Here is a 27089-nt window from a genome sequence, read left to right on the forward strand (position 1 = left end):
CTGGCGGCAGGTAGCCCAGTGGTTAGAGTGTTGGACTAGTAACCCAATGGTTGCAAGATCGAATGTATGTGTATGTGACCAATAAGTTTTGATTTGTTCAGCGATTTCGAGATCCTCTGTCCAACTTTCATCACCCAAAGTCTCCTATTGGATTTATCTATAGTTATTCACATGAGAAAATTGGATTTATTGTAAATGATAAACCAGGTTTGAGCCTTGAATGCTGAAAGCTGTGGCATTTTATTTTTACCTTTATTTAACTAGGCAAGTCAGTTAAAAACAAATTCTTGTTTACAATGACAGCCTAGGAATAGTGGGTTAACTGCCTTGTTCAGGGCAGAATGGCAGATTTTAAACCTGGCAGCTCAGGGAATCGATCTCGCAACCTTTCGTTACTGACCCAACGTTCTAAGTACTCATTTGCAATGACTCCAGTGATATAGTAATTTCAACATATTTATTGTATAAAATGGTAACCTACAATGACATATAAATGAATAGGCTACTTGATGGCCAACGAGGAAAATGCATAATTCTCAACATTTAATGTCAGTTTCATTGAGGACTTTTCCCTATAACAGAAGCATGCAGGGGAGTTCCATACCTTCCATTTCAAATGTCCACTCACGCGTAATGAGAAGTTAATTAGCCTACCTACAACTGGTAAAAAGTTCACGGCGTGTGCTGCTCTGTCTCCTCTCACTCATGTGAGTCAGCCAATAATAGACTAACCTGCATGCTGCAGTGCTCGCTCAACACACACATAACCCTCCCCACCACTCACTCAGCAACATCCTGCCTCACTGCCTGATAGTCAGCAGCAGGTCACAATAAAATATATATATTTTTTAAATACAAATGTCATGGGGGCCGCGCTAAGACTTAGAAGTAGCCGAAAAACCTGCAACCCGTGACCAATAAATACATTTTTCACCCGCGACATAGTTTTCAAAATAGGCATATTATAAGAAAACACGAACATAGCAACCCTGTCCCAGGAAGAGAAATGGTACGCCTTTGTTTTGGTAAACGCTAGTAGGGATGTCACGCCCCCAATAAGCCTCCACCAATCATCCGGCGGATAATAGCGACTTTCCCTCCGCTGTCCTACGAAAGGAAAGTTCGCATCCCGTATTGCGGTGGGAGGAGTGGCCCGGTGTCCGTCATGTCTTATAAACATCAACTTCATTACAGTCCATGCACCGCGTCGCGTATGGACATGTTAGGTATTTGTTTTGACGTATTCGACGAGTTAACAGTTATATAACAGGTTTGAAATGGTTTCTGTAAATATAATATAGGTTGCATATGGAAAACAACATGGCTTAATGCGTCGAAATAAACGTCAAGATTAGAGCAAAAAATGGCCCTAAAGTTTTCCTAATTCGAATTTTACCTGAGTCAGAATTTACCGCAACGCTCTCTGAACTACCACCAACAGCGGTCTTTATTTAGACACAACAGTAGTCCTACTGTACACATTTGCTTTGGAGTACTTTTATATCTAGATAGCTGTTCCAAGAGTGGAGAATGGAGCCAGGTAATTGTAGTATGAATGGCGGTGGTGGACTCGACGGTATCGGTGGAGGCGGCGACGATTCCTCAAATGGTATGATCACGCTAGAGGACCTGGAATCTTTTTCGGAAGACCAGCTGTCAGATTCGGGCAATGGGAGTCTGGAAGAGGCGGGTGAGATGATCGAGGACGAAGAGCAACAAGACAGATTGCTGCGCTACTGGCAGGACGCCGCACGGGGACACCAAGTGGAAGTGCCTCGAGGTAAAGCATTTGGTATTAAGCGTAAACACACTCACTGTACATTTCATATTGAGAAAGTAATACGGGTTTTAAATGGGCAATTCGCTTGTGTCGTTGTATGGACAGTATAAACAAAACGGTTCACACTGGTTGTGACAACAAAGTGCAATCTTGGCTACTTTTGTTTTTAATTTCCCGTTTCATCGAGGGAGATCAGATCAGCCAACCAGGTCGAACTAGAACTATTCAGGTAGTCGGCGTCTTCAGGGTGCCAGACATTGTCATTCGATCACACAAATAAAGTATACTTGTTTCACAAGTAGGCATCCTGTGACAATAAATCATTGTCGACACCACTGTTTTGACAGCCGTCAACATTGACCGGCAAACGGTTACAGTGCATTGTAGGTAATTGCTGTACACCAGCCAAGAAACTGGATACATCGTATCACACAGAGCGCAAATATTAGACACTTTCACATCAAGAGTGCAAATATTAGACACTTTCACATCAAGAGTGAAAACATGCACTTATACAGTGACTCGGATACGGTACTATTGTAACTTGGTTAGTCACAATGTGTACTCCAATTGATTTAACAGAATGTACTTAATTTAATGGAAATCCTAGGCTGCGAATAATGGTCTTAGTGACTGACGTGAGAATTAGGGGCTTCATGTATTCGTAGCCTCCTAAGATACAAGTGCTGCTTGTAGCAGTAACATGACCGTGATGTCACTTTGTTTTTGGGTGACCCGACCAAATTCACATAAAAATGTGAGTTAGATCTGTCATTTTCATTGAAAGCCAGTCAAAGAAGCAGTAGATCTGTTCTATGTGCTCTATTCTATTTGATAGTTCCTGTTAAGTTTAGTTTTTGTGTCTTTTACTTTCGGTTTTGTACACCAGCTGAAAATACAATATTTCTGGTTACTGAAAATATTTCACAGTGGTTTAGATGGTACAATGATTGCTTGTTTTGTCACTTATGAAATTAGGTGAACTATTACAATTTTAGTAACTGGGAAATGGCAGAGCGATTTCTTCATATTGCACCTTTACAGCCCCGTTTACACCTCTGTTTATTTTTCTCCCTGTGGCTAGTAAAGGTAGCCTGTGTACCAGTCTGTTTAGCTAACATTCCACTCTGTCAAAAAAAAAAGGAATACAAAGACTGGATGCTAACACCTGGGAAATTGTGACTTGTCAAAATGAGGAAAAATCTGCACATCGGAATCAAAGTTGTCATTCGCATCCGTCTGTTGACCGATGCCAGTTATGTTACGTAGGGGCTCCCGAGTGACGCAGCAATCTAAGGCACTGCATGTCACTACAGACCCTGGTTCGATCCTGGGCTGTATCACAACCATCGCATAGGGCGGCGAACAATTGACCGAGCGTCTTCCGGGTTAGGGCAGGGTTATGCCGGGGTAGGTAGTCATTGTAAAATGAGAATTTCTTCTTAACTGACTTGTCTAGTTAAATTTAAAAAATTAAGTTGTCCACGAGAGATTAGAGGAAAACCAATGAAACTACAATGTAAGGGTAGTTTTGGACCCGTTTCCCATTACATGAGGAGCCTTGGTTACTATAAATGAACAGTGGTTATTTTAGAATGTACATTTTGGTGGGGCAAACAATATAAAAAGTGGGATGAATGCCAGCAAAGTCACTACACAACACTAAACTAAACAATGCATTAATTGCTCCATAACGGTGACAAACGGTGCCCACAAATGGTTAGGGCCTACATAAAGCTGTCCCAACAGCATTCCCAACATCTTACCACTACTACACCTGGCTATCAGCGAAGATTTGTCTGGTAGCGAAACAGTTCAATCAGCCTCATTTACTACCTTTAAAAAAAAACATAGCTGATATGGCTGACTTGCTTAAACAAATGTGGTTTCTGACAATTGAGATATACAAACTATGGCATAAGGGGCCGACAAGTGGTTAAAAGGCAATCCGTAATTTTGATAGACATTAATGAGCGAGCCAGGACGGATGTAGTCAATATAACTATTTGTTCAGCATTTTTTAAATGAACAGAATTCAGAACATGGGCCATTCTTAGTGCTTTTTACCTGTACACCAAGTCAGAACTGTAGGATAAATAAAGGGGGCATATAAGCAGACAATGAAAGCTCTTACAATATTCAATGATTACATTTCTCAAAAAGAGGTTAAAGGCTACATGTGCACCACAGAGTCAGAACAGTAACATGAGGTGAAAATAGACAAAAGTATTAGGGTGAGGCACATGGGCTACTAACAGCTTACTACACAACATACACTTATTACTTTCTTAGCTACATTATACATATCTCCCTGGCATATTACATAATTTATGCAGCAGCATATAAGACATTTTTAGACTTACCTTGTTCTGATGTGCTCAGTTGAACAGGAAGGTGGTGCCGTGGTCCTTCGTGGGCAAATTCTGTCATGAAAGAAAGAAAGAAAGAAAGAAAGAAAGAAAGAAAGAAAGAAAGAAAGAAAGAGGACTTATAATTCTGATTTGGATGACCGTTCAAAACATTTTTTTTTTCTTCTCAGTCTGAGCTCGTTTATTCCCGACTTCCCAGTTGCAATGCTTGCAGTTAGCCACTGTCACTGATTCCTTTACAACTTGTTGTGTAATGTTTATGTCCAATGGTCGATGAACACCGATACGTTTTATCTACAATTTCTCTTCATATGACAACGATTAAAAAGGATTTGCCAGTAGATTGTCGAATTGATTCATGATGATGACTGCTAGCTAAGATTTTGAAAGTAAAATGTTGATGTGATCTGTCCAATCAAAGCTACTGTACATATAACGTCATTTGATGTCATTTTATCTGTGGCCAATGACCTTGAGCCCTCTTGGAAGGGCACTACTAATGTAATTCTGTGGCAGGAGCCAAAGGGCTTGAATTTTCAATGTCTACCCTTACTACATGGCTGTGATGTAGTGTCACCATGAGTGACAGAACACTGAGCCAATCACGGAGCAACGCTCCTATTTTCTGCTGGCTTGCCCCATAAACCACTGAGCTAGGCTGAAACATCTGCATTTTGGAGCTGCCTTACAAACATGGTCTCTTTTGTTTTCTTGTGTATGTGGCTTTATTAACTCCATTATATATATATTTTTTACTTTGTTTGCAAACTGATATGTGACTTGTATTAATGCCAAAATAACAGGCAAGCCCCACCTGCCCTGAATAACTGGTCGCCACTGTAAATAAATGAATGGATTATGGTACTTACAACTAGGACCGGAATGATACTCGTTAGTATTGTGGCAAAATAACCAAACGAGCAGATTTGACTTCTTTAGGAAAACTGCCATAATGTTGGAAAAAAACAATTATGTTGTCATCCAGTCACATGTATTTATTTTCCAAGCTTTAGCACACAATATTTTACATGCTGTAGGTTTTGAAAGGACAAAAAACATTTTTTTGCGATACTGGCATTGCCACAGCCCTACTTTAAACACTAACTGAAAGCATAAACAATTGAAATGTTGAACTTACTCCCTTGTTAAAGAAAAAAAAATATTGAAAGCAATGTTTCAGGCTCTGTAAATAGCTTAACTGTTTCCTACCCTACCTCTGAGGAAAAAAATATAACCTATACATTCCAGAATACAGGAATGGCTGAAAAATGACACGCGTTCAAAACCCCCAGGTTAAAATAAGACACTTTGTTTACAATTTTACCATGGAGAATGTGAATATTTTGGCCTGAATTTAAAGCCCCTGCCCGAGGCTAACATGAGGCAACACTGAGTGCCCCAAATAACCCCAAGGCTAGAATGCAGATTGCAGCGGACTGAATGTACGTGCAGTCAAGTGATAGAGCTCCTGTTGCTCACAGTCAGGCTGGCTGGCTGGCTGGCTGAACTGCGACCAGATTTGCACCCAGAATGCCTCTGCCCGGTGCAGAGTGGAAACGGAGGCAAGTTGTACCTGACCTACTTCTAGGGCCTCTGGAATGCAGACTGGGTGTGCATCAGGCGGCCAGCCGCAGCAGAGAACTGAAAAAGGTACACCCAGACTATGTTGTCTATGCAGCTGTCCCTAGAGTAAAGTCTCAACCTCTGGGCCTGACCAGTACTAATGGTGTTCAAGATAAACTGAACAAAAATATAAAACGCAACATGTAAAGTGTTGGTCCCATGTTTCATGAGCTGAAATAAAAGATCCCCAAATTTTCCAAATGCACAAAAAGCTTATTTCTCTCAAATGTTGGCCACAAATTTGTTTACATCCCTGATAGTGAGCATTTTTCCTTTGCCAAAATAATCCATCCACCTAACAGGTGTGGCATATCAAAAGCTGATTAAACAGCATGATCATTGTCCCCAGCCCCTTGTGCTGGGGACAATAGAAGGACTCTAAAATGTGCAGTTTTGTCACAACACAATGCCACAGATGTCTGAAGTTGAGGCAGCATGCAATTGGCATGCTGACTGCAGGAATGTCCACCAGAGCTGTTGCCAGAGAATTTAATGTTAATTTCTCTACCATAAGCTGCCTCCGTTGTTTTAGAGAATTTGCCAGTACGTCCAACCAGCCTCACAACCGCAGACCACTTGTAACTGCACCAGCCCAGTACCTTGACATCCAGCATCTTCACCTATGGGATCGTCTGAGACCAGCCACCCAGACAGCTGATGAAACTGCAGGTTTGCAAAACTTAAGAATGTCTGCACAAACTGTCAGAAACCATCACCGGGAAGATCATCTGCGTGCTCGTCGTCCACACCAGGGTCTTGACCTGACTGCAGTTCGTTGTCATAACCGACTTCAGTGGGCAAATGCTCACCTTCGATGGCCACTGGAGAAGTGTGCTCTTCACGGATTAATCTTGGTTTCAACTGTACCTGGCAGACGGCGTATATGGCATTGTGTGGGTGAAGGGTTTGCTGTTCACAACTTTGACATCAGAGTGCCCCATTGTGGTGGTGGGATTTTGGTATGGGTAGGCATAAGCTACGGACAACTAACAATTTGCATTTACCGTGATGAGATCCTGAGGCCCATTGTCGTACCAATCATCTGCTCCATCACCTCATGTTTCAGCATGATAATGCACAGACCTATGTCACAAGGATCTGTACACAATTCCTGGAAGATGAAAATGTCCCAATGAGTATCGCGATACTGGTTTCGTCCCGGCCCTAGTTCTAAGCACCATAATTTATTTACAGTAACCCATGTAATGGGAAATGAATGTCACCCATTGAGCATGTTTGGAATGCTCTGGATTGAGTTCCCACCAATATTCAGCAACTTCATGCAGCTATTGAAGAAAAGTGGGACAACAATTTGCAGGCCACAATGAACAGTCAGATCAACTCTATGCGACGGAGATGTGTATGAGGCAAATGGTCACAACAGATACTGACAGGTTTCTGATCCACACCCCCTACCTGTTATTGTTTATTTTTTTTTAAGTATGTGACCAACGGATGCATGTCTGTATTCCCAGTGATGTGAAATTCATAGATTAGGGCCTAATTTATTTAAATTGACTGATTTCCTTATGAACTGTAACTCAGTGAAATATTTGAAATTGTTGCGTTTATATTTGTTCAGTGTAGATACTAGGTTTTCACTGGAGTCCAGTATGTTCAGCAGGACACACTAGTAAAACATATGGTTGTTATTGGGCAAATCCAAAGCCCCTCCCAAGTTGAGTTGAAGTAGGCTAGTGTCAGAGCCACAGGGTAGAAATGCATGCTATTTTGGTTGGTGTAAGCTGCTGAACATCGAGTGATGAGGACTGATAAATTATGTTCTAGGGTATGCTGCTTAATGAGTTCTGGTTAGACTGGGTCTGGGGCTCCCACCTGTTCCCTCTCTCTTCTCAGACTAACTAATTGGAGACTTAGCATGGAGCCATCGTTGGGACATTCTGACTCAACGGATTAGCTATAGCTTAGCCTGCTCTGTTTGAGGGAAAGCTTGGGCTAATAAATCCTGTCCTAAAATACTGTGTGGGTTAACCTCTGCTCACCCCCCCCCCCCTCTCGTGGGCTGTGAAGCACGTTCAAGGTTTAGTTAATTTAGTACCATCGCCTTGTGTCCATTGTCACTACCGCCCTAGTGAAACACTGACTGCATTTGGATTTGCTCAACTTTATACCAACAAAGTGAAATATTATGCTTATTGACCTTTCTGATAAAAGGTTAGGCTATATACTGTTGTAGGCTATAGCCTAGCACTAGTATGTCATCAATCCCTCTTCATACATTTCCATGGTAACAGAGTGACAATGACTCAGATTTTTCGCTTTAAAATATACACTACCGGCCAAAAGTTTTACAACACCTACTCATTCAAGGGTTTTTCTTTATTTTTACTATTTTCTACATTGTAAAATAATAGTGAAGACATCAAAACTATGAAATTACATATGGAATCATGTAGTAACCAAAAAAGTGTTAACCTCTCTGGGGCAGGCGGGACGAATTCGTCCCACCTACGTAACAGCCAGTTGAATCCTGTGGCGCGATTTTCAAAACCTTTGAAATGCTATTACTTCAATTTCTCAAACATATGACTATTTTACAGCTATTTAAAGACAAGACTCTCGTTAATCTAACCACACTGTCCGATTTCAAAAAGGCTTTACAACGAAAGCAAAACATTAGATTATGTCAGCAGAGTACCAAGCCAGAAATAATCAGACACCCATTTTTCAAGCTAGCATATAATGTCACAAAAACCCAGAAGACAGCTAAATGCAGCACTAACCTTTGATCTTCATCAGATGACAACCCTAGGACATTATGTTATACAATACATGCATGTTTTGTTCAATCAAGTTCATATTTATATCAAAAACCAGCTTTTTACATTAGCATGTGACTAGCATTCCCACCGAACACTTCCGGTGAATTTACTAAATTACTCAAAGATAAACGTTCACAAAAAACATAATTATTTTAAGAATTATAGATACAGAACTCCTCTATGCACTCGCTATGTCCGATTTTAAAATAGCTTTTCGGTGAAAGCACATTTTGCAATATTCTAAGTTGATAGCCCAGCCATCACAGGCTAGCTATTTTGACACCAACCAAGTTTGGTACTCACCAAACTCCGATTTACTATTAGAAAAGTTTGATTACCTTTGGTGTTCTTCGTCAGAATGCACTCCCAGGACTTCTACTTCAATAACAAATGTTGGTTTGGTCCCAAATAATCCATAGTTATATCCAAATAGCGGCGTTTTGTTCGTGCGTTCAAGACACTATCTGAAGGGTAAATAAGGGTCACGCACCCGACGCGTTTCATGACAAAAAAATTCTAAATATTCCATTACCGTACTTCGAAGCATGTCAACCGCTGTTTAAAATCTATTTTTATGCCATTTTTCTCGTAAAAAAGCGATAATATTCCGACCGGGAAAGCGTGTTTACGTTCAAAGAGAGAGAAAATAAAAACATCTCGTGCCCTCGTGCACGAGCCCAAGTCTGATGGTCCTCTGACCGGCCACTATCCAAACGCGCTAATGTGTTTCAGCCAGGGGCTGCCTCGATATCATTCAGCTTTTTCCCGGGTTCTGAGAGCCTATGGGAGCCGTAGGAAGTGTCACGTTACAGCAAAGATCCTCAGTCTTCAATAAACAGAGCCAAGAAGAACAACAACTTGTCAGACAGGCCACTTCCTGTAAGGAATCTTCTCAGGTTTTTGCCTGCCATATGAGTTCTGTTATACACAGACACCATTCAAACAGTTTTAGAAACTTTAGGGTGTTTTCTATCCAAAGCCAATAATTATATGCATATTCTAGTTACTGGGCAGGAGTAGTAACCAGATTAAATCGGGTACGTTTTTTTATCCGGCCGTGCAAATACTGCCCCCTATCCCCAACAGGTTAAACAAATCAAAATATATTTGAGGTTCTTCAAATAGACACCATTTGCCTTGTTGAAAGCTTTGCACACTCTTGGCATTCTTTCAACCAGCTTCATGAGGAATGCTTTCCCAACAGTCTTGAAGGAGTTCCTACATATGCTGAGCACTTGTTGGCAGCTTTTCCTTCACTCTGCGGTCCGACTCATCCTAAACCATCTCAATTTGGTTGGGGGATTGTGGAGGCCAGTTCATCTGATGCAGCACTCCATCCCTCTCCTTGGTCAAATAGCCCGTACACAGCCTGGAGGTGTGTTGGGTCATTGTCCTGTTGAAAAACAAATGATAGTGGGACTAAGCCCAAACCAGATGAGCTGGCGTATCGCTGCAGAATGCTGTGGTAGCCATGCTGGAATAAGTGTACCTTGAATTCTAAATAAATTCCAGACGGTGTCACCAGCAAAGCACCCCCACACCATAACACCACCTCCTCTGTACTTCACTGTGGGAAATACACATGCGGAGAGCATCTGTTCACCCACACCGCGTCTCACAAAGACACGGCGGTTGGAACCAAAAATCTCAAATTTGGACTCCAGACCGAAGGACACTTTTCCACTAGTCTAATGTTCATTGGTGTCCTTTTAGTAGTGGTTTCTTTGCAGCAATTCGACCATGAAGGCCTCTGAACAGTTGATGTTGAGATGTGTTTGTTACTTGAACTCTGAAGCATTTATTTGGGCTGAAATTTTGATGCTGGTAACTTACCTCTGCAGCAGAGGTAACTCTGGGTCTTCCATTCCTGTGGCGGTCCTCATGAGAACCAGTTTCATCATAGCGCTTGATGGTTTTTGCGACTGCACTGAAATGTTCCATATTGACTGACCTTCATGTCTTAAGGTAATGATGGATTGTCGGTTCTCTTTTCTTATTTGAGCTGTTCTTGCCCTGATATGGGCTTGGTCTTTTACCAAAAAGGGCTATATTCTGTATACCACCCCTAACTTGTCACAACACAACTGATTGGCTCAAATGCATTAAGGAAAGACATTTCTCAAATTAAGGCACACCTGTTAATTGAAATGCAATCCAGGTGACTACCTCATTAAGCTGGTTGAGAGAATACCAAGAGTTTGCAAAGCTGTCATCAAGGCAAAGAGTGGCTATTGGAAGAATCTCAAATATAACATTTTGATTTTTGTTTAACACTTTTTTTTTTTTTTTGTTGGTTACTACATGTTTCCACATGTGTTATGTCTTCACTATTATTCTACAATGTAGAAAATAGTAAAAATACATTCTTGAATGAGTAGGTTTCCAAACTTTTGATCAAAAACCAATGATTGCAAAGTCAAACAAACCATACAAATCTATGCACAAGGACTACTTGTAACAATTTCCACTGAAAAGTTTACAAGAACAACATTTACTTGAACCGTAACGGCAAAAAACCTCACTCTTACCCCAACTTTGTATCGGAGTCTGTCACTCTGTTATTGTGGAATTGCCCTAATCTGACAGTGTGAATGATCCCTCTAAATCCCTATTGTGCTGCTTTCAATTAGGCTGGTTACAATTATTACAGTAAATAAGAAGCATTTTTAAATAGCCCTGCTAGAATATTCAGGTGTCGATGGTACTGGCTCTCGGAGCTGACGGTGCCAAAGGGTGCGTGTAGCATACCTCAACTTCAGGCTCCATAAACAGACAAACGTCAGCCATAATAAAAATTGGCCATCTAGATGTGGATTTCTCTAGAGCCATTGTTGCCATGTTGACATTCCGAGCTGATCCCAAGAACTTAGTACGACTCAGACAAACAATGCATCAACAAATTCACAAAACAGCACTTGAATCATTTGTCCAGACATTTAGCAATGGCGCTAATCCCCAGATATGTCTGGTATGCTCGTCTTCTGTTTTGAAAGAATGTTCTGACTGCCCTAAAACGTCTAAATAATAATCTCAGATTTTTAGTATTTAAAAAAAAAAAAAAAAAGTATATTGAGTTAGTCTCTTACCCCCTCATGGGCTGGAGGTTTGACACCTTGTGGGCCGTGTGTTCAACACCCCTGCCCTAGATCCTGGCTAGTGAGACTGAGTCAGATACTGATGGTAGTATAGTGCAGGAATACTCCAGTACTATTTGAGAAGGTCCAGATGGATAATGCAAGTTATCAGCCTAGTAACAAACCTCCCTACCTCACAACCCATGTTTCTGTTTTAAAGTTGGAAGAATGCATAGAACTGCAGGAAATTGTCTTATGTGTGTTTATATGATACCAGGGCTTGAAACTTGACAGAATTAATAAGATTTAAAAAATAAATGGTACTATGGTTGCCCATCCTTGGATTCCAGGGTATTTTTAATAACTATTATTCATACATTCAAGATGGCTCTGTTTGGTATCAGCGTGGGTAATGCCTGCTGCAGCCAGAAACGGACATGGTGTGACCGACTAAATAGCAGGGCCAGAGAGAACCGATACTTGTCCAGCCACGGTTGGTATTCAATGCCAAGGAAGGATAGCCTACATTCATTAGTAGTCCTGCTGAATGGGAGAGGTGGTTAGCCAGAGAACACAGCCCCTTGACGACAGATATAACGGGGAGGAAAGTCGTTGGAATTTGTCATTATTAACATTGAAGAGGTGAAGTTGTTGCTTGCTGTGTATACAGAGAAATAGTGCAGTAGAGTAATTTCATGGCATACTGTTGCCTGTGTGTGTCTACCTTGGGCAGCTTGGCATCCCTCCCCTCTACCAGAGTGACATTTATGAGCACTGACAAACTGGCACTGTGCCCTGGCTGACATGAAAGCCTTTCTCACGCCATCGCCAGGAGAAGCTGGCTAGTCATGAGTTATTGGAGAAGCTGTAACACTATGTATGGTCTTTAGACTGAACATTGTCGTCTATAGACTGCAAGAGGAAACCGAGACTTCTAATACTTCAGTCATGCCACAGGGTCTACATTTGTCTTGAATAGTTTGACCTCTATTAGGCAGGTTGGCAGATAATACCAGTTTTTCTGAATCTATAGAGCCCAAGTCAGGAAATGTAAGAACATATTGTTTAGTTAGTAGGACTATAGCATTGTCAACAAGCATACAACCCCTGACATATTGTTGTACTTGAAGGTAGGGTTGCAAAATTACCAAAACTTGAAGTTTCCAGACTATGGCGACCCTACTTGAACCTCTTGATTTAACTCAATAGAAATTAACCAAGTCTTTTTGTTTTTCCTCACCAAAACAGACATGGCTGAGCCCATCCAGCAGATTACCAGCAACAACAACGGCCAACACGACCGGGAGCACGTGCCCTTCACCCTCATCACGCGTAAGGAGAAGGCAAGTCTATGATTGACTCATTCACCAACGAACCAATGTCTACTCTGCCGGCCAAGCAACAAGACTACATTTGGGCGGAATACCGTATACCGGGGTATTTTGAAATACCAACGTAATGATTTTTAATATCTAGGATGTGCCAAGTAAATGCATATGGTTTACTAACTTGCTAGCTTGCAAGATAAAGCTTCTTGGTTACAGCAGAGACAGATCAATCCTCTCCTGTATCAAGATTCCTACTGTCTAATATTTGTTTTGTGCGTGCAGAAAACTGAGTAACCTTTTGAGAAAGTTGTCAAACTTTATGAGCTGGGTTGTCTGGCCTTGCAATTTGTTTGTTCGCTTGTTAGCATTTAGCTAGCATCTTCTATGGGAATTCCTTAGTACTTTCTTAGCATAATTGTTTGTTTTTAGATTGGAACAAAATGGCACCCTCTACGTTATACCATATATATAAAAAAAAAAATTAAAGAAGAAATCTGCATACCACCCAACCCTTACTAAGACTCATTGTAAAATGTGTGTTCCTACTCGCTTAATTTACACACCACGTCACTTCCGGCTGCACTAAAATGAGGCCAGAGTGGGAAACCGAGACCAGAAACCAAGGCAACGCAGTCAAACTTGTCATACTGCTGCGTCCCTGGATGTAACTCCTACAAAGGAGGGAGTCATGTTGAATGAGCTTTTCACTGTTTCCCCAAAGACCCTGCACTACGACGCCAATGGGTGGTCAAAAATAAAATTGATGTCTGGACACATTTTGAAGGTAAGATTGTTATCGTTGCTGCTTAGCTAGCTAGCCAGCTAGGCTAACACTGCCACCAGTTAGCTGATAATGGCTAACGATGGCCAACTTAGTAGCTAGCTTTGCATCTTACCAATATAGCTAGTTCTGAAGCTTGACGACTACAGTGGATGAATATTTCCCTCTACTGATAAAGTGTTCAAAACACTTTGGACTAATTTTTAAAATACAATATGTGGGAAACTGATTCCAAGGGAGCAGGTTGTGCAGACTGTGTTAACCTGGACGTCCACTCCAAAGCCTGGTAGGAGGACCATCATCAGAAAAGCTGCAGGGTAGGCCTATCTAGTGTATGTTTACCCCGAAACTAGGTAGACTCCTTAATCAACCGTAATGTATTTTTCTGTGTTGCCTGTCATGGAGAGGCAGAAGAGCTAAGGTAGTTGTCTATTATGACATGCATCTTTTCGATAGTTCATTGTCGATTTATGTAACCTAACCTTATATATATGCATTGACTCTATGGATGAGGGCCCGGCTTGCCAAATCATGCTCAGGTATAGACTTGCTATCTGAACTTCATTAGTGTTTTTTGTGGGTTTGAGGTATTTGGTTTATCCTGTCAATAGTTCCCAATTACAATCTTTCACAATTAACTCAGTTTCTGCCCCGTCTACTCTATTAACTTGCATGGCCTGTACGTAGAGTTTCTGTCAGAGTTTCACTAACAGAAAAGGAACTCCCAAGTATTAACTTGCATGGCCTGTATTTGGAATAGAAGCTGTAGAGCTGGTAATATTCATTTTAAAAGCATTTTTTGCCTTTTCACCTTGCAGTTCTGGCAATGAGGTGGAGGCAAGCGTACCCTGACCATCCGTTATGATCAGAATCCTCTGCCTGTGGTGGAGCCGCAGGAAAACCAGTTCCTCCTGCAACTCTTCTAGTGTGACAACAAGAAAGTAATGTTTTACCCTGGATTTAGGGACTACCGTACTCTAAAAGCAGAAACGGATTAACACACACTTAGACTTGACTTTTGAGCTTGATCTTAATGGATCAGTGCTTCCTCTTTCTGTGCTGTGTTAAACTGGGCTTCCTTAAACTGGAGTTAGCTGTTTGTTTCAATGCATCACAGTCTACGCTCAGCAGGAAGTGTGTGTCATTTTAGGATCCCTTTCGGTTTGGCCCTCCAAGGGGAACTGTTCATGAGCTGATGTCCCTTTGTTTCAGGAACACATTTCCATGTACCAGAGTAATACTGGACTGAAATGCATGTGTAAAGGCCTAGCTCAAACACTAACTATACTGAACAAAAATATAAAACGCAACATGCAACAATTTCATAGATTTTTACTGAGTTACAGTTCATAAGGAAATTGGTCAATTAAAATAAAATCATAGGCCCGAATCTATGAATTTCCCATGATCTCTATGCAGCTGTTGGTCACATACCAAAAAAAGAAATGGGCCTCAGGATCTCGTCACGGTATTTTTGTGCATTCAAATTGCCATCGATAAAATGCATTAGTGTTCGTTGTCTGTAGCTTATGCCTCCCCATACCATAACCCTCACCCACACGACGCCATACACGTGGTCTGTGGTTGTGAAGCCGGTTGGACATGCTGGCAAATTCTCTAAAACGATGGAGGCGGCTTATGGAAGAGAAATGTAACATTCAATTCTCTGGCAACAGCTCTGGCGGACATTCCTGCAGTCAGCATGCCAATTGCACGCTCCCTCAACTTGACATCTGTGGCATTGTGTTGTGACAAAAATGCACATTTTAGAGTGGCCTTTTATTCTCTATAGCACAAGATGCACCTGTGTAAAGATCATGCTGTTTAGCTTGTTAGCAACCTGTAAACAGGTTCAAAATCAGACAAGGACATCACTAGACAGTCAGGGATTCTTCCTCTTCTGGAGGAGGGAGATGAGGTGATGGCCAATAAACGCTTCCTTATTAAGGACCTTCTGTTGAGTATTAAGGCGTCTTTGTTAATTCCACCATTTTTAGGCCCAAACTGGGCATTTTAGCCAAGGTGATAATCTAGCCCTGGATCATGACTCCGATTCATTACATTGGACGAAGGCGTCTTCTGTACAGGGGTGTTTTATATATATTGTAATGGTAGGCTCCTTGAGAGTACATCTTGGGCTAGGGATAATCTAGAAAATGTGCATTTTATAAAATGTACTTTGTTTAGTTGTAAAACCTATTCATGAATTTCTTTTTGTATGAGTTAATGTTTGTACTCTATGATAAATTCATCCTGTGTAGCTGTTCTTTTTACTTGCATATAGCTAGTATGAAATGCTGGAAAAATCGCCCAACTCCCGCTTCATCTTTCCCCACTTGTCTGGATTTTAAAGTTTCTCTCCAGCTGATAGTTGTTGTTGCACATCACAAAAAAGTCACACAATTTGGTTCCTGTGGTAATTGTGATTTCTGTTTCAAGGAGAAAGCACCATCTGCATTTGAAGTGAGGTATGGACAACCCTTGTAGCCGTTCTGATCTGGCCATTTAAAAAAAAAAAGAAGACATGAGAAGGAGTCTCAGATGGAGTCTGATAAGTCAACACAGAGTCCCAAGAACAAGAATGGTTTCCCCCACCGCCTATACATAAAGGTTGATGGGGATGAATGGCAACTTAATATTGTCGTCTGAGAACTGATTACGCTCCGTATGTTCCCCAAGGACTGAATACCACTTTTGTGGCTTAAAATCCTGATTGCAGCACCAACGCATTTCTACTATTACAGTCAATGACAACCACATGTTTCTGTTGAGACGTGACACCAAGGCTGACTAGGTGTGTTTACAATATGATGAAAGCTGATATGACTGGGATTGCCATTTTATTTTTGGATGGGGAAGAGGCAATCCCCCTCAGCCAATTCAATAAGCCTCCTAGTCACTTGGGGAAAGTATAAATAAAATGGTCTGATTGGCTTTCCTCAAGTTAGTGTTTGGCTGGAGTGTAGGGATAAATAAAGGAGAGATGTTATCTTTTAATGTCTGCGTCAATCAACACTGTAGTCTTTTTGTGTCAATCGACACATCCCATACTAAGAGGATGATCTCCTGCTGGCTCCTAACGGTACATCTGTTGGTATACAGTTACCAAATCTTGTCAGTGGCCACTTTTCTATCATCAGTACTCATGCGAGTAAAGTCATACTGTAAAAAAATAAAATCACGACAGCTGTGATGTAAACAGGAAGTTTCAGTACAATTGCATATATGCCGACAATTTGCTCATTCGACATGGTGGGATATTTTTGTCTAAAATGTATTATGCGAGAAATGGCGGCGGAAACGCCTTTTATGCGCAAATACTGATGAAGTAACATGTTAAAAGTAAACTTGGAGTCACGTGATATGGTGTGTGTGGTCCTCCCACTACGACTCGGAAGCATGGAGTTTATTAGGCTACTGATTAAATAAATGATGAACTTCACAGTTCATCATGGTGAGACTGCATGGTGATGAGCTTGATGCTCCTTTCCAATAAATATTGAGGGTCTTATTCTGGTGACATGATGATCGATGCTTGTCTGCTGTTTTGACAAATATAAGATCAATCAAATTGTATTTATAAAACCCTCTTTACATCAGCCGATGTCACAAAGTGCTATACAGAAACCCAGCCTACAACCCCAAACGGCAAGCAATGCAGAAGCATGGTGGCTAGGAAAAACTCCCTAGAAAGACTGGAAACTAGGGAGGAACCAGGCTCTGAGGGGTGGCCAGTCCTCTTCTGGCTGTGCCGGGTTGAAATTATAACAGTACATGGCCAAGATGTTCATAGATGACCAGCAGGGTCAAATAATAATCAGTGGTTGTAGATAGAGAGAGACCCATCAGTAGAATTAAATGTGATGGAAACCCATTTAACTTGTAGGTTTTTTTTCAATTCGGTACATGGGAATTTAAGTGTTTATTTTGTTGGTTTTTTTTGTGTGTGTTTTTTATGTGCACTGTCATCACACAGCCTTATCTGCAAAAAAAGAATGTTTGATGGAAACATCATTTTATTTTACTTCACCTTTATTTAACCAGGTAGGCTAGTTGAGAACAAGTTCTCATTTACAACTGTGACCTGGCCAAGATAAAGCAAAGCAGTGTGACAGAAACAACAACACAGAGTTACACATGGAATAAACAAGCGTACAGTCAATAACACAATAGGAAAAAAGAGTCTATATACAGTGTGTGCAAATGGCGTGAGGAGGTAAGGCAATAAATAGGCCATAGTAGCAAAGAAATTACAATCTAGCAGATTAACACTGGAGTGATAAATGAGCAGATGATGGTGTGTAAGTAGTGATACTGGTGTGCAAAAGAGCAGCAAAGTAAATAAAAACAATATGGGGATGAGGTAGGTAGATTGGGTGGGCTATTTACAGATGGACTATGTACAGCTGCAGCGATCGGTTAGCTGCTGAGATAGCTGATGTTTAAACTTAGTGAGAGAAATGCAAGTCTCCAGCTTCAGCAATTTTTTTCAATTTGTTCCAGTCACTGGCAGCAGAGAACTGGAAGGAAAGGCAGCCAAAGGTGGTGTTGGCTTTGGGGATGACCAGTGAGATATACCTGCTGGAGCTCGTGCTACGAGTGGTTGTTGTTATCGTGACCAGTGAGCTGAGATCAGGCGGGGCTTTACCTAGCATAGACTTAGATGACCTGGAGCCAGTGGGTCTGGCGACAAATATGTAGCGAGGGCCAGCCGACTAGAGCATACAGGTTGCAGATGTGGGTGGTATAAGGCGCTTTGGTAACAGAACTGATGGCACTGTGATAGACTACATCCAATTTGCTGAGTAGAGTATTGGAAGCTATTTTGTATCGGTAGGGTAAGTTTGGTGGCGTGAATGAAGGAAGCTTTGTTGCGAAATAGAAAGCCGATTCTAGATTTGATTTTGGATTGGAGATGTTTGATATGAGTCTGGAAGGAGAGTTTACGGTCTAGCCAGACACCTAGGTATTTGTAGTTATCCACGTATTCTAGGTCAGAACCGTCCAGAGTAGTGATGCTAGTCGGGCGGGTGCGGGCAGCGAACGGTTGAAAAGCATGCATTTGGGTTTACTAGCGTTTTAAGAGCAGTTAGAGGCCACGGAAGGAGTGTTGTATGGCATTGAAGTTCGTTTGGAGGTTAGTTAACACCGTGTCCAAAGAAGGGCCAGATGTATACAGAATGGTGTCGTCTGTGTAGAGGTGGATCAGGGAATCACCCGCAGCAAGAGCGACATCGTTGATATATACAGAGAAAAGAGTCGGCCCGAGAATTGAACCCTGTGGTACCCCCAGAGACTGCCAGAGGTCCGGACAACAGGCCCTCCATCTGAGAAGTAGTTGGTGAACCAGTTGAGGCAGTCATTTGAGAAACCAAGGCTATTGAGTCTGCCGATAAGAATACGATGATTGACAGAGTCAAAAGCCTTGGCCAGGTCGATGAAGACGGCTGCACAGTACTGTCTTTTATCGATGGCGGTTATGATATCGTTTAGTACCTTGAGCGTAGCTGAGGTGCACCCATGACCAGCTCAGAAACCGGATTGCACAGTGGAGAAGGTACGGTGGGATTCGAAATGGTCAGTGATCTGTTTATTAACTTGGCTTTCAAAGACTTTAGAAAGGCAGGGCAGGATGGATATAGGTTTATAACAGTTTGGGTCTAGAGTGTCACCCCCTTTGACGAGGGGGATGACCGTGGCGGCTTTCCAATCTTTAGGGATCTCAGACGATACGAAAGAGGTTGAACAGACTGGTAATAGGGGTTGTAACAATGGCAGCGGATAATGGGTCCAGATTGTCTAGCCCAGCTGATTTGTACGGGTCCAGGTTTTGCAGCTCTTTCAGAACATCTGGATTTGGGTGAAGGAGAAGCTGGGGAAGCTCGGGCAAGTAGCTGCGGGGGGGTGCAGCGCTGTTGGCCGGGGTTGGGGTAGCCAGGAGGAAAGCATGGCCAGCCGTAGAGAAATGCTTATTGAAATTTGATTATCATGGATTTATCGGCGGTGACCGTGTTACCTAGCCTCAGTGCAGTGGGCAGCTGGGAGGAGGTGCTCTTGTTCCCCATGTACTTTAGTGTCCCAAAACTTTTTGGAGTTAGAGCTACAGGATGCAAATTTCTGTTTGAAAAAGATAGCCTTTGCTTTCCTGACTGACTGTGTGTATTGGTTCCTGACTTCCCTGAAAAGTTGCATATTGCGGGGACTATTCGATGCTATTGCAGTCCGCCACAGGATGTTTTTGTGCTGGTCATGGGCAGTCAGGTCTGGAGTGAACCAAGGGCTATATCTGTTCTTAGTTCTACATTTTTTTTTTAAAGGGGCATGCTTATTTAAGATGGTGAGGAAATTACTTTTAAAGAACAACCAGGCATCCTCGACTGACGGGATGAGGTCAATATCCTTCCAGGATACCCAGGCCAGTTCGATTAGAAAGGCCTGCTTGCAGAAGTGTTTTAGGGAGCGTTTGACAGTGATGAGGGGTGGTCGTTTGACCACGGACCCATAGCGGATGCAGGCAGTGATCGCTGAGATCCTGATTGAAAACAGCAGAGGTGTATTTGGAGGGCAAGTTGGTCAGGATAATATCGATGAGGGTGCCCATGTTTTAGGGATTTAGGGTTGTACCTGGTGGTTTCCTTGATAATTTGTGTGAGATTGAGGGCATCTATCTTAGATTGTAGGACTGCTGGGGTGTTAAGCATATCCCAGTTTAGGTCACCTAACAGAACGAACTCTGAAGATAGATGGGGGGAAATCAATTCACATATGGTGTCCAGGGCACAGCTGGGAGCTGAGGGGAGGGTCTATAACAGGCGGCAACAGTGAGAGACTTATTTCTGGAGAGATTCATTTTTAAAATTAGAAGCTCGAACTGTTTGGGCATAGACCTGGATTCTGTCGCAAATTGAATGTAAACCTAGCTACTGACAACTGACTCTTAACATGCTGAAACAAAGTGTTGCTGTGACACTGCATTAGACTTTATTAAATGCATAGGTAGTGACCCAGTGCTCTCTCTGTCTGTGTGTGTGTGTGTGTGTGTGTGTGTACACAGTGTGGAGACGTGCTCTATGAGAAGAGACACTATGAGAAGGCCCACTGGGCGTGTATCACGGTTCATGAGGACACCTACGAGCAGAGCATCTGTTACGGCTTCATGAAGCTCATGAGATACATCTGCCAGCAGAACTCCTCAGGTGAGTCCAAAACTGCCTTCATAGGAGTCATTGGGCCTATATTCTTCTAACATTATCCTTGTTTAGCCAAGTCTAGTTCAGACTCCTGACTCTTGGTTGTCCATGTCCTGTCCTTAGGTAGCTATCTGGGTATGACCATCCCTATCCTGACTGTGATCCGTACGGACGAGAACCACTCTGTCTTGTCCAGGGACGTCACTGTGGCCTACTACCTGCCCACAGAATACCAAGCCCAGCCACCCCTTCCTTCTGACATTGAAATAAGCATTGAGGAATGGCCTGCCACCATTGTATACACAAGGTAGGAGTTTGGAATTATTTTGCTCTGCTTGGTCAATACAATATGAAAGTAGATGAATTATAAACTTTTTAAATTGTAATCATTACTGGAACCATTGTCAGTTTGAGGCATAAACAAGTTTACAGTTTCTAGCAAAACGAGTGAATTTCAAATTTTTTCAGCCTACAGTTAGTCAAGAAGTTAGCTTGCTGGTTTTCAGGAACCCAGAACCAAATCTCATGTACGTAACTAGCTAGCTACTCGATTGGACACAAACATTAAGTCAGTCACATGAGGCTATTTAGCTAAAGTTAATGACTTTATTTCAGTCAGTTAGCCACCAATACTTTTATGCTAGCCACCATGTTGTTGCATCCTTCCAAAAATGACAGTGGCTGCAGTTTTGTTTTAATTTAGCATATTGTTTTGGACAATCTCAAAGCAGAGTCTATTCAAAAGCCTCGTGAATTTACACAGCAGAATGAGAGTAAGGAAGTTATAATGACTCCAGTGCACCTCACTTACTTGAATCAAATCTCATTCGATTCCTATGTGCCCCTTTTCTAACCTCCAGGTCCTTCACTGGCGCCACAAACGAGGTGACCATCATTAATGAGATCAGCACCATGGCGGAAATGCTCGACTCCCCCGCCACGCATGTGAATGACTCGTTCATCGTGGCCGGCTACACCAACCCTGCGGTGGCGAACCGACAGAACGAGATTTGGTTCCTGGAGCGGCCTTGAGGGTCAGCCTAACCTTGGCCCATCCTCCTAAACTTGACCCACCCAACACCCCCTTATCCCATCCTACTGATTCACCCCTTCCTGTTCTAGTGTGAAGAGACTTAGGGACTTTGCTGCAAGGGCCCTTATTAGGACTAGTCCTGTGCGAGGCTGCATCCTTTGGGTCCATGAACACCTTTACGATAGGGCATCTAGTCTAGATATTTTACTCTGCTGTTTTCCTCACATAGTCAGGGCTTGACATTCACTTTTTTAGTCACTTGTCATTCGGACAAGTAAGACAGATTTTTTTTTTTTACTTGTTGAAAAAAAAAAAAATGGCCTGCAACACCATTTTTTACATCAAGGTATGATGCAAGGAACCACTTTACAAAATAAAATAGAGAATCAGACAAATGTAGAATACCATCTGCCTATTGGCTTCTTTGCCTGTCTCAAAATACAACATTGCCCCTTTAAGGCTCTCCTGGAAGATGGTTGGCCACCCTTAGCCTATAAAATATTTCAACGTTACAACTACAACCAAATACTGTCTTAATTTAAAATAATTTCCTTATTCAATTAAATCAGGGAACAAATGGCTAAGGTAGACTACTTCAAAGCAAGGTAACTAACAAATACACGTTTATCTAATATATTCCGATTTCATGGGATATCTTTTGACCGCGTGTGAGTTATTTGTCAATGAGGCTATTCTAATAATATTTTGAACGTTGTCAGAATGACATGGCCAATGTTTAATAGAGGGGAATCCCAGCTCACCAACTGTCAGATGTATTTCTCAACTCCCAATGTTGAGCGCTTGATAGGAGGTTTTACAACAGGGCTACGTAGCATTGCTTTAATAATGCACCCGTTCATCAATGTCGTACTAGAGTGCCGGTGACAAGACAATGACATTAATGCATGCTAAAAGCTGAATAGTTAGCTACAGAGAACTAGCCAGGCTAAACAAGATGTTTTGAATTGGCTATGTAGTTAGTCTGTCAATATTACAGGTTACCTCACTGCTACAATGTCTGTCCATGGGCCTGCTCACCCATGCAGGTGATTCAAACACCATGACTTTTCCAGGATTTGAATGACCGTACCCTGTTTGCTGACCAAAAATGAGCTATAACTGGGTAAAAAAAATTAAAATAGAAAGGAATATCAACAAATGTGCACACGCTCGTGCCTGTCAATGCAATACAATTCTACTCCGATGCGAACAGTGTGCAAAACATCGCATACGGAAGACACTTGTGATTATTTTTTTACTTGTCCATTTGGACAACTTAAATCTATATTCTGCTTGCCCAACTTTTGTTTTTTTACTTGTCCCGAACAAGCGTTAATGTTGAGCCCTGATGGCTTGACGACCTCCGAAGGGTGAGGAGTCGTGACGTTTACTTGATGTTTTGTGAAAAGTGGATGGATATCAGAGCCATGCCTTTAGAGAGTTGGGACAAATTTAGGTTGTAAAATATCATTCTAATTCTAGACATTCAGTGACATGGCGTTGTTTAAATATTCCCCATGTCATGTTAATGGACAGCTAACATGGCTGCCATAGAATGTTAGTGTCATGTAAATGCATCATAACGCAGAAACCTCAATGTCCCATCTCTCTAAATACATGGTTCTGGTGGATCCTAATTATTGCGCCAGTCACACTGTAAACCTTGAAGAACTGGAATCCTTACCAGGTAATTAACAATCCTGAACGATGACTGCTATTCCAGTCTGCTTTAGGGGGGATAAGTGCAGTCTTCCCCATGGTAACAACCTTTTAGACAATTTAATGCTATAGGAGGGTGGATTTATTAGTTGTGAAATGTAAGTAAATCGTGTCATTCTCTTTCTGTCAATGAAACACTGAGCATGACACAGACAAACACCGGATACATTTTACAGCCAACAGTCTGAATGTATAAGCACGGCGAGGCAGAGAAAATACGTATTACTACAAACCAAAATCACTGACCTTTGTTGTATGACAATCGAGCATGCTGTCTGCTGCGTACTACACTTTCCTATGCTCTTTGAGAGCCAATGCATTCCTCATTCTTAAAGCCATGATGTTCACAAACGACCTATTTCTGTCTCGCTCTCTCTATTTAACTAATGTTCCAATCCAGACATTGCTTTGTGTGTGTGTGTGCACTATTTGCAAGTTACTTGACACTGCTGACGAAAAAGGAGTAACATTGAAAACAGAGTAAATGCATGGAGTAGTTAAATGGAGCTGCCTATCATATACAGTTATATTTGTTTATCTGAGTAAGAAAAGTTTTGTTTTTAGTCCACAGCATTAGAGTTCTATACCCCATTAACGAAAATCCATTAAAGCTCAAAATAACAATTCAAAAGGTATTTTCTATCTTCCAAATATTTTGTAATGAAACCAATTACTAAGAGGATGAATTTAACATAAAGTGATGTGTATCATAATATCTATTTTGTTGACTCAACAATACATAGGAAAGTTCTAGATCTATCAGTTGTTTTAAAGGAGAATAGGCCATTATTGCTCAACACTGGGCTGTATATTGAAGTAGCTGTGACAACACTAGTCACAGTATGTCAGGTAACTGTACTTTGCCAAATCATCACTGTGTAAAGTCTTGTTCAGGAGATCATCTTTCTCACTGCGGGTTAATGACCAGTCATAACCATTATTTTACCATGTACCGCATTCAGCAGCATGTATACAAACTGCATCTCAATCACTTCAATCGCCAAGTCCAGTCTGAAAGTAGTTCAAAGAAACTGTCGTCCCCATGACTTCATGATCAGTGTAGTGATATTATAACGCGCGCCTTTAACCAAGTTGTTTCAGTGGTGGTTAGTCTTAACTGTTTGGCCTCTGCAGCTTTTTACACTTTAGGTTAGTTGTTTTCCTGCCCGTAATCAGAGCTAATGTAGGATGTAGCGTTAAAGTTCTAAATGTGATGTAGACACCACGTAGGATGTAACGTTAAAGTTCTAAATGTGATGTAGACACCACGTAGGATGTAACGTTAAAGTTCTAAATGTGATGTAGACACCACGTAGGATGTAACGTTAAAGTTCTAAATGTGATGTAGACACCACGTAGGATGTAACGTTAAAGTTCTAAATGTGATGTAGACACCACGTAGGATGTAACGTTAAAGTTCTAAATGTGATGTAGACACCACGTAGGATGTAACGTTAAAGTTCTAAATGTGATGTAGACACCACGTAGGATGTAACGTTAAAGTTCTAAATGTGATGTAGACACCACGTAGGATGTAGAGTTAAAGTTTGAAATGTGTAGGAATTGGAGCATGCAGAATGATTTGAACTGGGTGTCCGCCATGACTCCAACACGTCTAACTAACAGACTGGTCCTTCGGGAACAGTTGGAGCGAAGGCAGATCGGTGGATTTTTGCAAACATTTTTCAGTGTTTTTCGTAAAAGTGTGCTGTACAGAAAAACATTTGAAATGCAATGACGAAAGCTACTATGGATTTCTTGATTGTTTTTGTTAAAATGTTTTATTTTCTTTAAGAAATAAAAATATTAAATCTGTGGGCCTTTGTGTGATTCTAGCAAAGATGGTGGGGATAGATATTTCCCTATAAAATATACAATCCTAATAACCTAGACTACCATTTATACCAAAAAAGTTTCATTAGTCAAGTCCAAACATACGAAAACAGATAAGCATCTGTAAAGTTTGGCTTCAAACTGATCTGATGCCAGTGAGCACAGAAATGGCACCATACTAGAAATGAGGCTATTGAAACCTGAATGTTTGATGGAGGCATGAGGTTACTAGGCCCCAGCTCAATGCTGTGCCTGAGGGAGCAGGAATCACCAGACACGTATTGAAAAATGACCTGATTCACACTCACACAAGTGTGTACATTTCTTTTATGAGATCAAAATGCATAGTCTACAAAAGATGGCAAGGGGCAGACCCTTTTTCTTGAAAAAAAATGATTCCCCCATGACAAGGGAGCAATTGGGGGCTCAGCTACACAATCAGTTACACAAACCCTAACAAAAGGGAACCATGCATCACCATACCATATCAGGCTGTCACATGGATATTATGCAATGCCCAGGGAGAGGCAAACCTATGTCAGTTAGACCAGTTGCCCTCAACATTGAGTAAGACAATGAAGGAGATGCTTGCTGAGGCAAACCTATGTTGTGGCCATGGCATCTTGTCTGGACCATAATCCAAGAGACTTCCTTACAGGGAAACTAAACCGGCTACGCTCAAATAGATCTTGCATCTATTTGAGAAGCTAGATGTCCTGCCTATCCCATCTCATTGGTTTTCACGAGCATACAAACTCAGGAGAGATTCATCAAAGATAACTAACTAGGTTTCCCCTTTTATCTCTGGATTAATCATTGGAGTAGAGAAACACACAATTTTGTATGACTTCGGGTCAACATTCTGCAAAGAACCAGGAAAAATATATAGACCATAGCAGTGGAGGCTGGTGGGAGGAGCTATACGAGGACAGGCTCATTGTAATGGCTGGAATGGAATAAATGTAACGGTATCAAACATACGGAAACATGTTTGACTCTGTTTCATATTCCATTTCAGCCATTACAATGAGCCCGTCGTATAATACCTCCCACCAGCCTCCACTGGACCATAGGCGTGTCAGGTTAAATAACAACCCAACATTCATCTCCCATGTCAAACTTAGCTAGCTAGCTAAATGTCCATTGAATGTTTCATGTGTGTTTCGACCCTCCCCCAAAGGAATATAATTAATTCATGGTTGGTTTTGGTATTTCAACCTGCGTGTCATGATCACATCTAGTGTAGATGTACAAAATCAACATGCGCATGATGGCGCATGCACCTGCGTGGCCGGTTTGGTCAGGGTGTTAAGAAATTCAGCACATCAGACTAGAGTTCGTGCACTAACTAGGGCATGTTGTTCAGCAGCACCACAAGGGTCCAGTCTCCTCCTGGCTATCTGAGAATTCATTTCTCTGATTCCCCTAGCAACCAGTCTCTTCAGCTCCAGTGGCTTGATGGCTGTTGACAGTGGTTGAGGAGTAGTTTATAGCCCTATAACATTTTCTCCATTTTAGTTTAAGGTTTCACCGTGAGGCCGATACTCAAGCTTATTAAATATCAGTGATACTATCA

At 41.7% G+C, this 27089-nt stretch overlaps 2 protein-coding genes across 3 annotated transcripts in view; one reads left to right on the forward strand and one right to left on the reverse strand.

The window, feature by feature from the left end:
- The window catches only part of LOC106613427 (piggyBac transposable element-derived protein 3), a 48193-nt gene that overhangs the window by 18444 nt on the left and 2660 nt on the right, over positions 1-27089 (reverse strand). For both annotated transcript variants that reach the window (XM_014215865.2, XM_014215653.2), the window contains exon 2: positions 4144-4203. The gene's annotated coding sequence lies outside the window, so the exon portion shown is untranslated. The remainder of the gene's footprint in view (positions 1-4143; positions 4204-27089) is intronic.
- Positions 1132-25495, forward strand: LOC106613993 (heme-binding protein 1). Its single transcript, XM_014122844.2, has 5 exons — positions 1132-1780; positions 12878-12972; positions 20793-20934; positions 21052-21235; positions 21789-25495. Exons 1-5 carry the CDS (start codon positions 1531-1533, stop codon positions 21958-21960), a joined length of 843 nt encoding a protein of 280 aa, XP_013978319.1. The 5' UTR covers positions 1132-1530; the 3' UTR covers positions 21961-25495.

Source organism: Salmo salar, chromosome ssa01 (genome assembly GCF_905237065.1).
Source record: "Salmo salar chromosome ssa01, Ssal_v3.1, whole genome shotgun sequence".
Taxonomy (NCBI): Eukaryota; Metazoa; Chordata; class Actinopteri; order Salmoniformes; family Salmonidae; genus Salmo; species Salmo salar.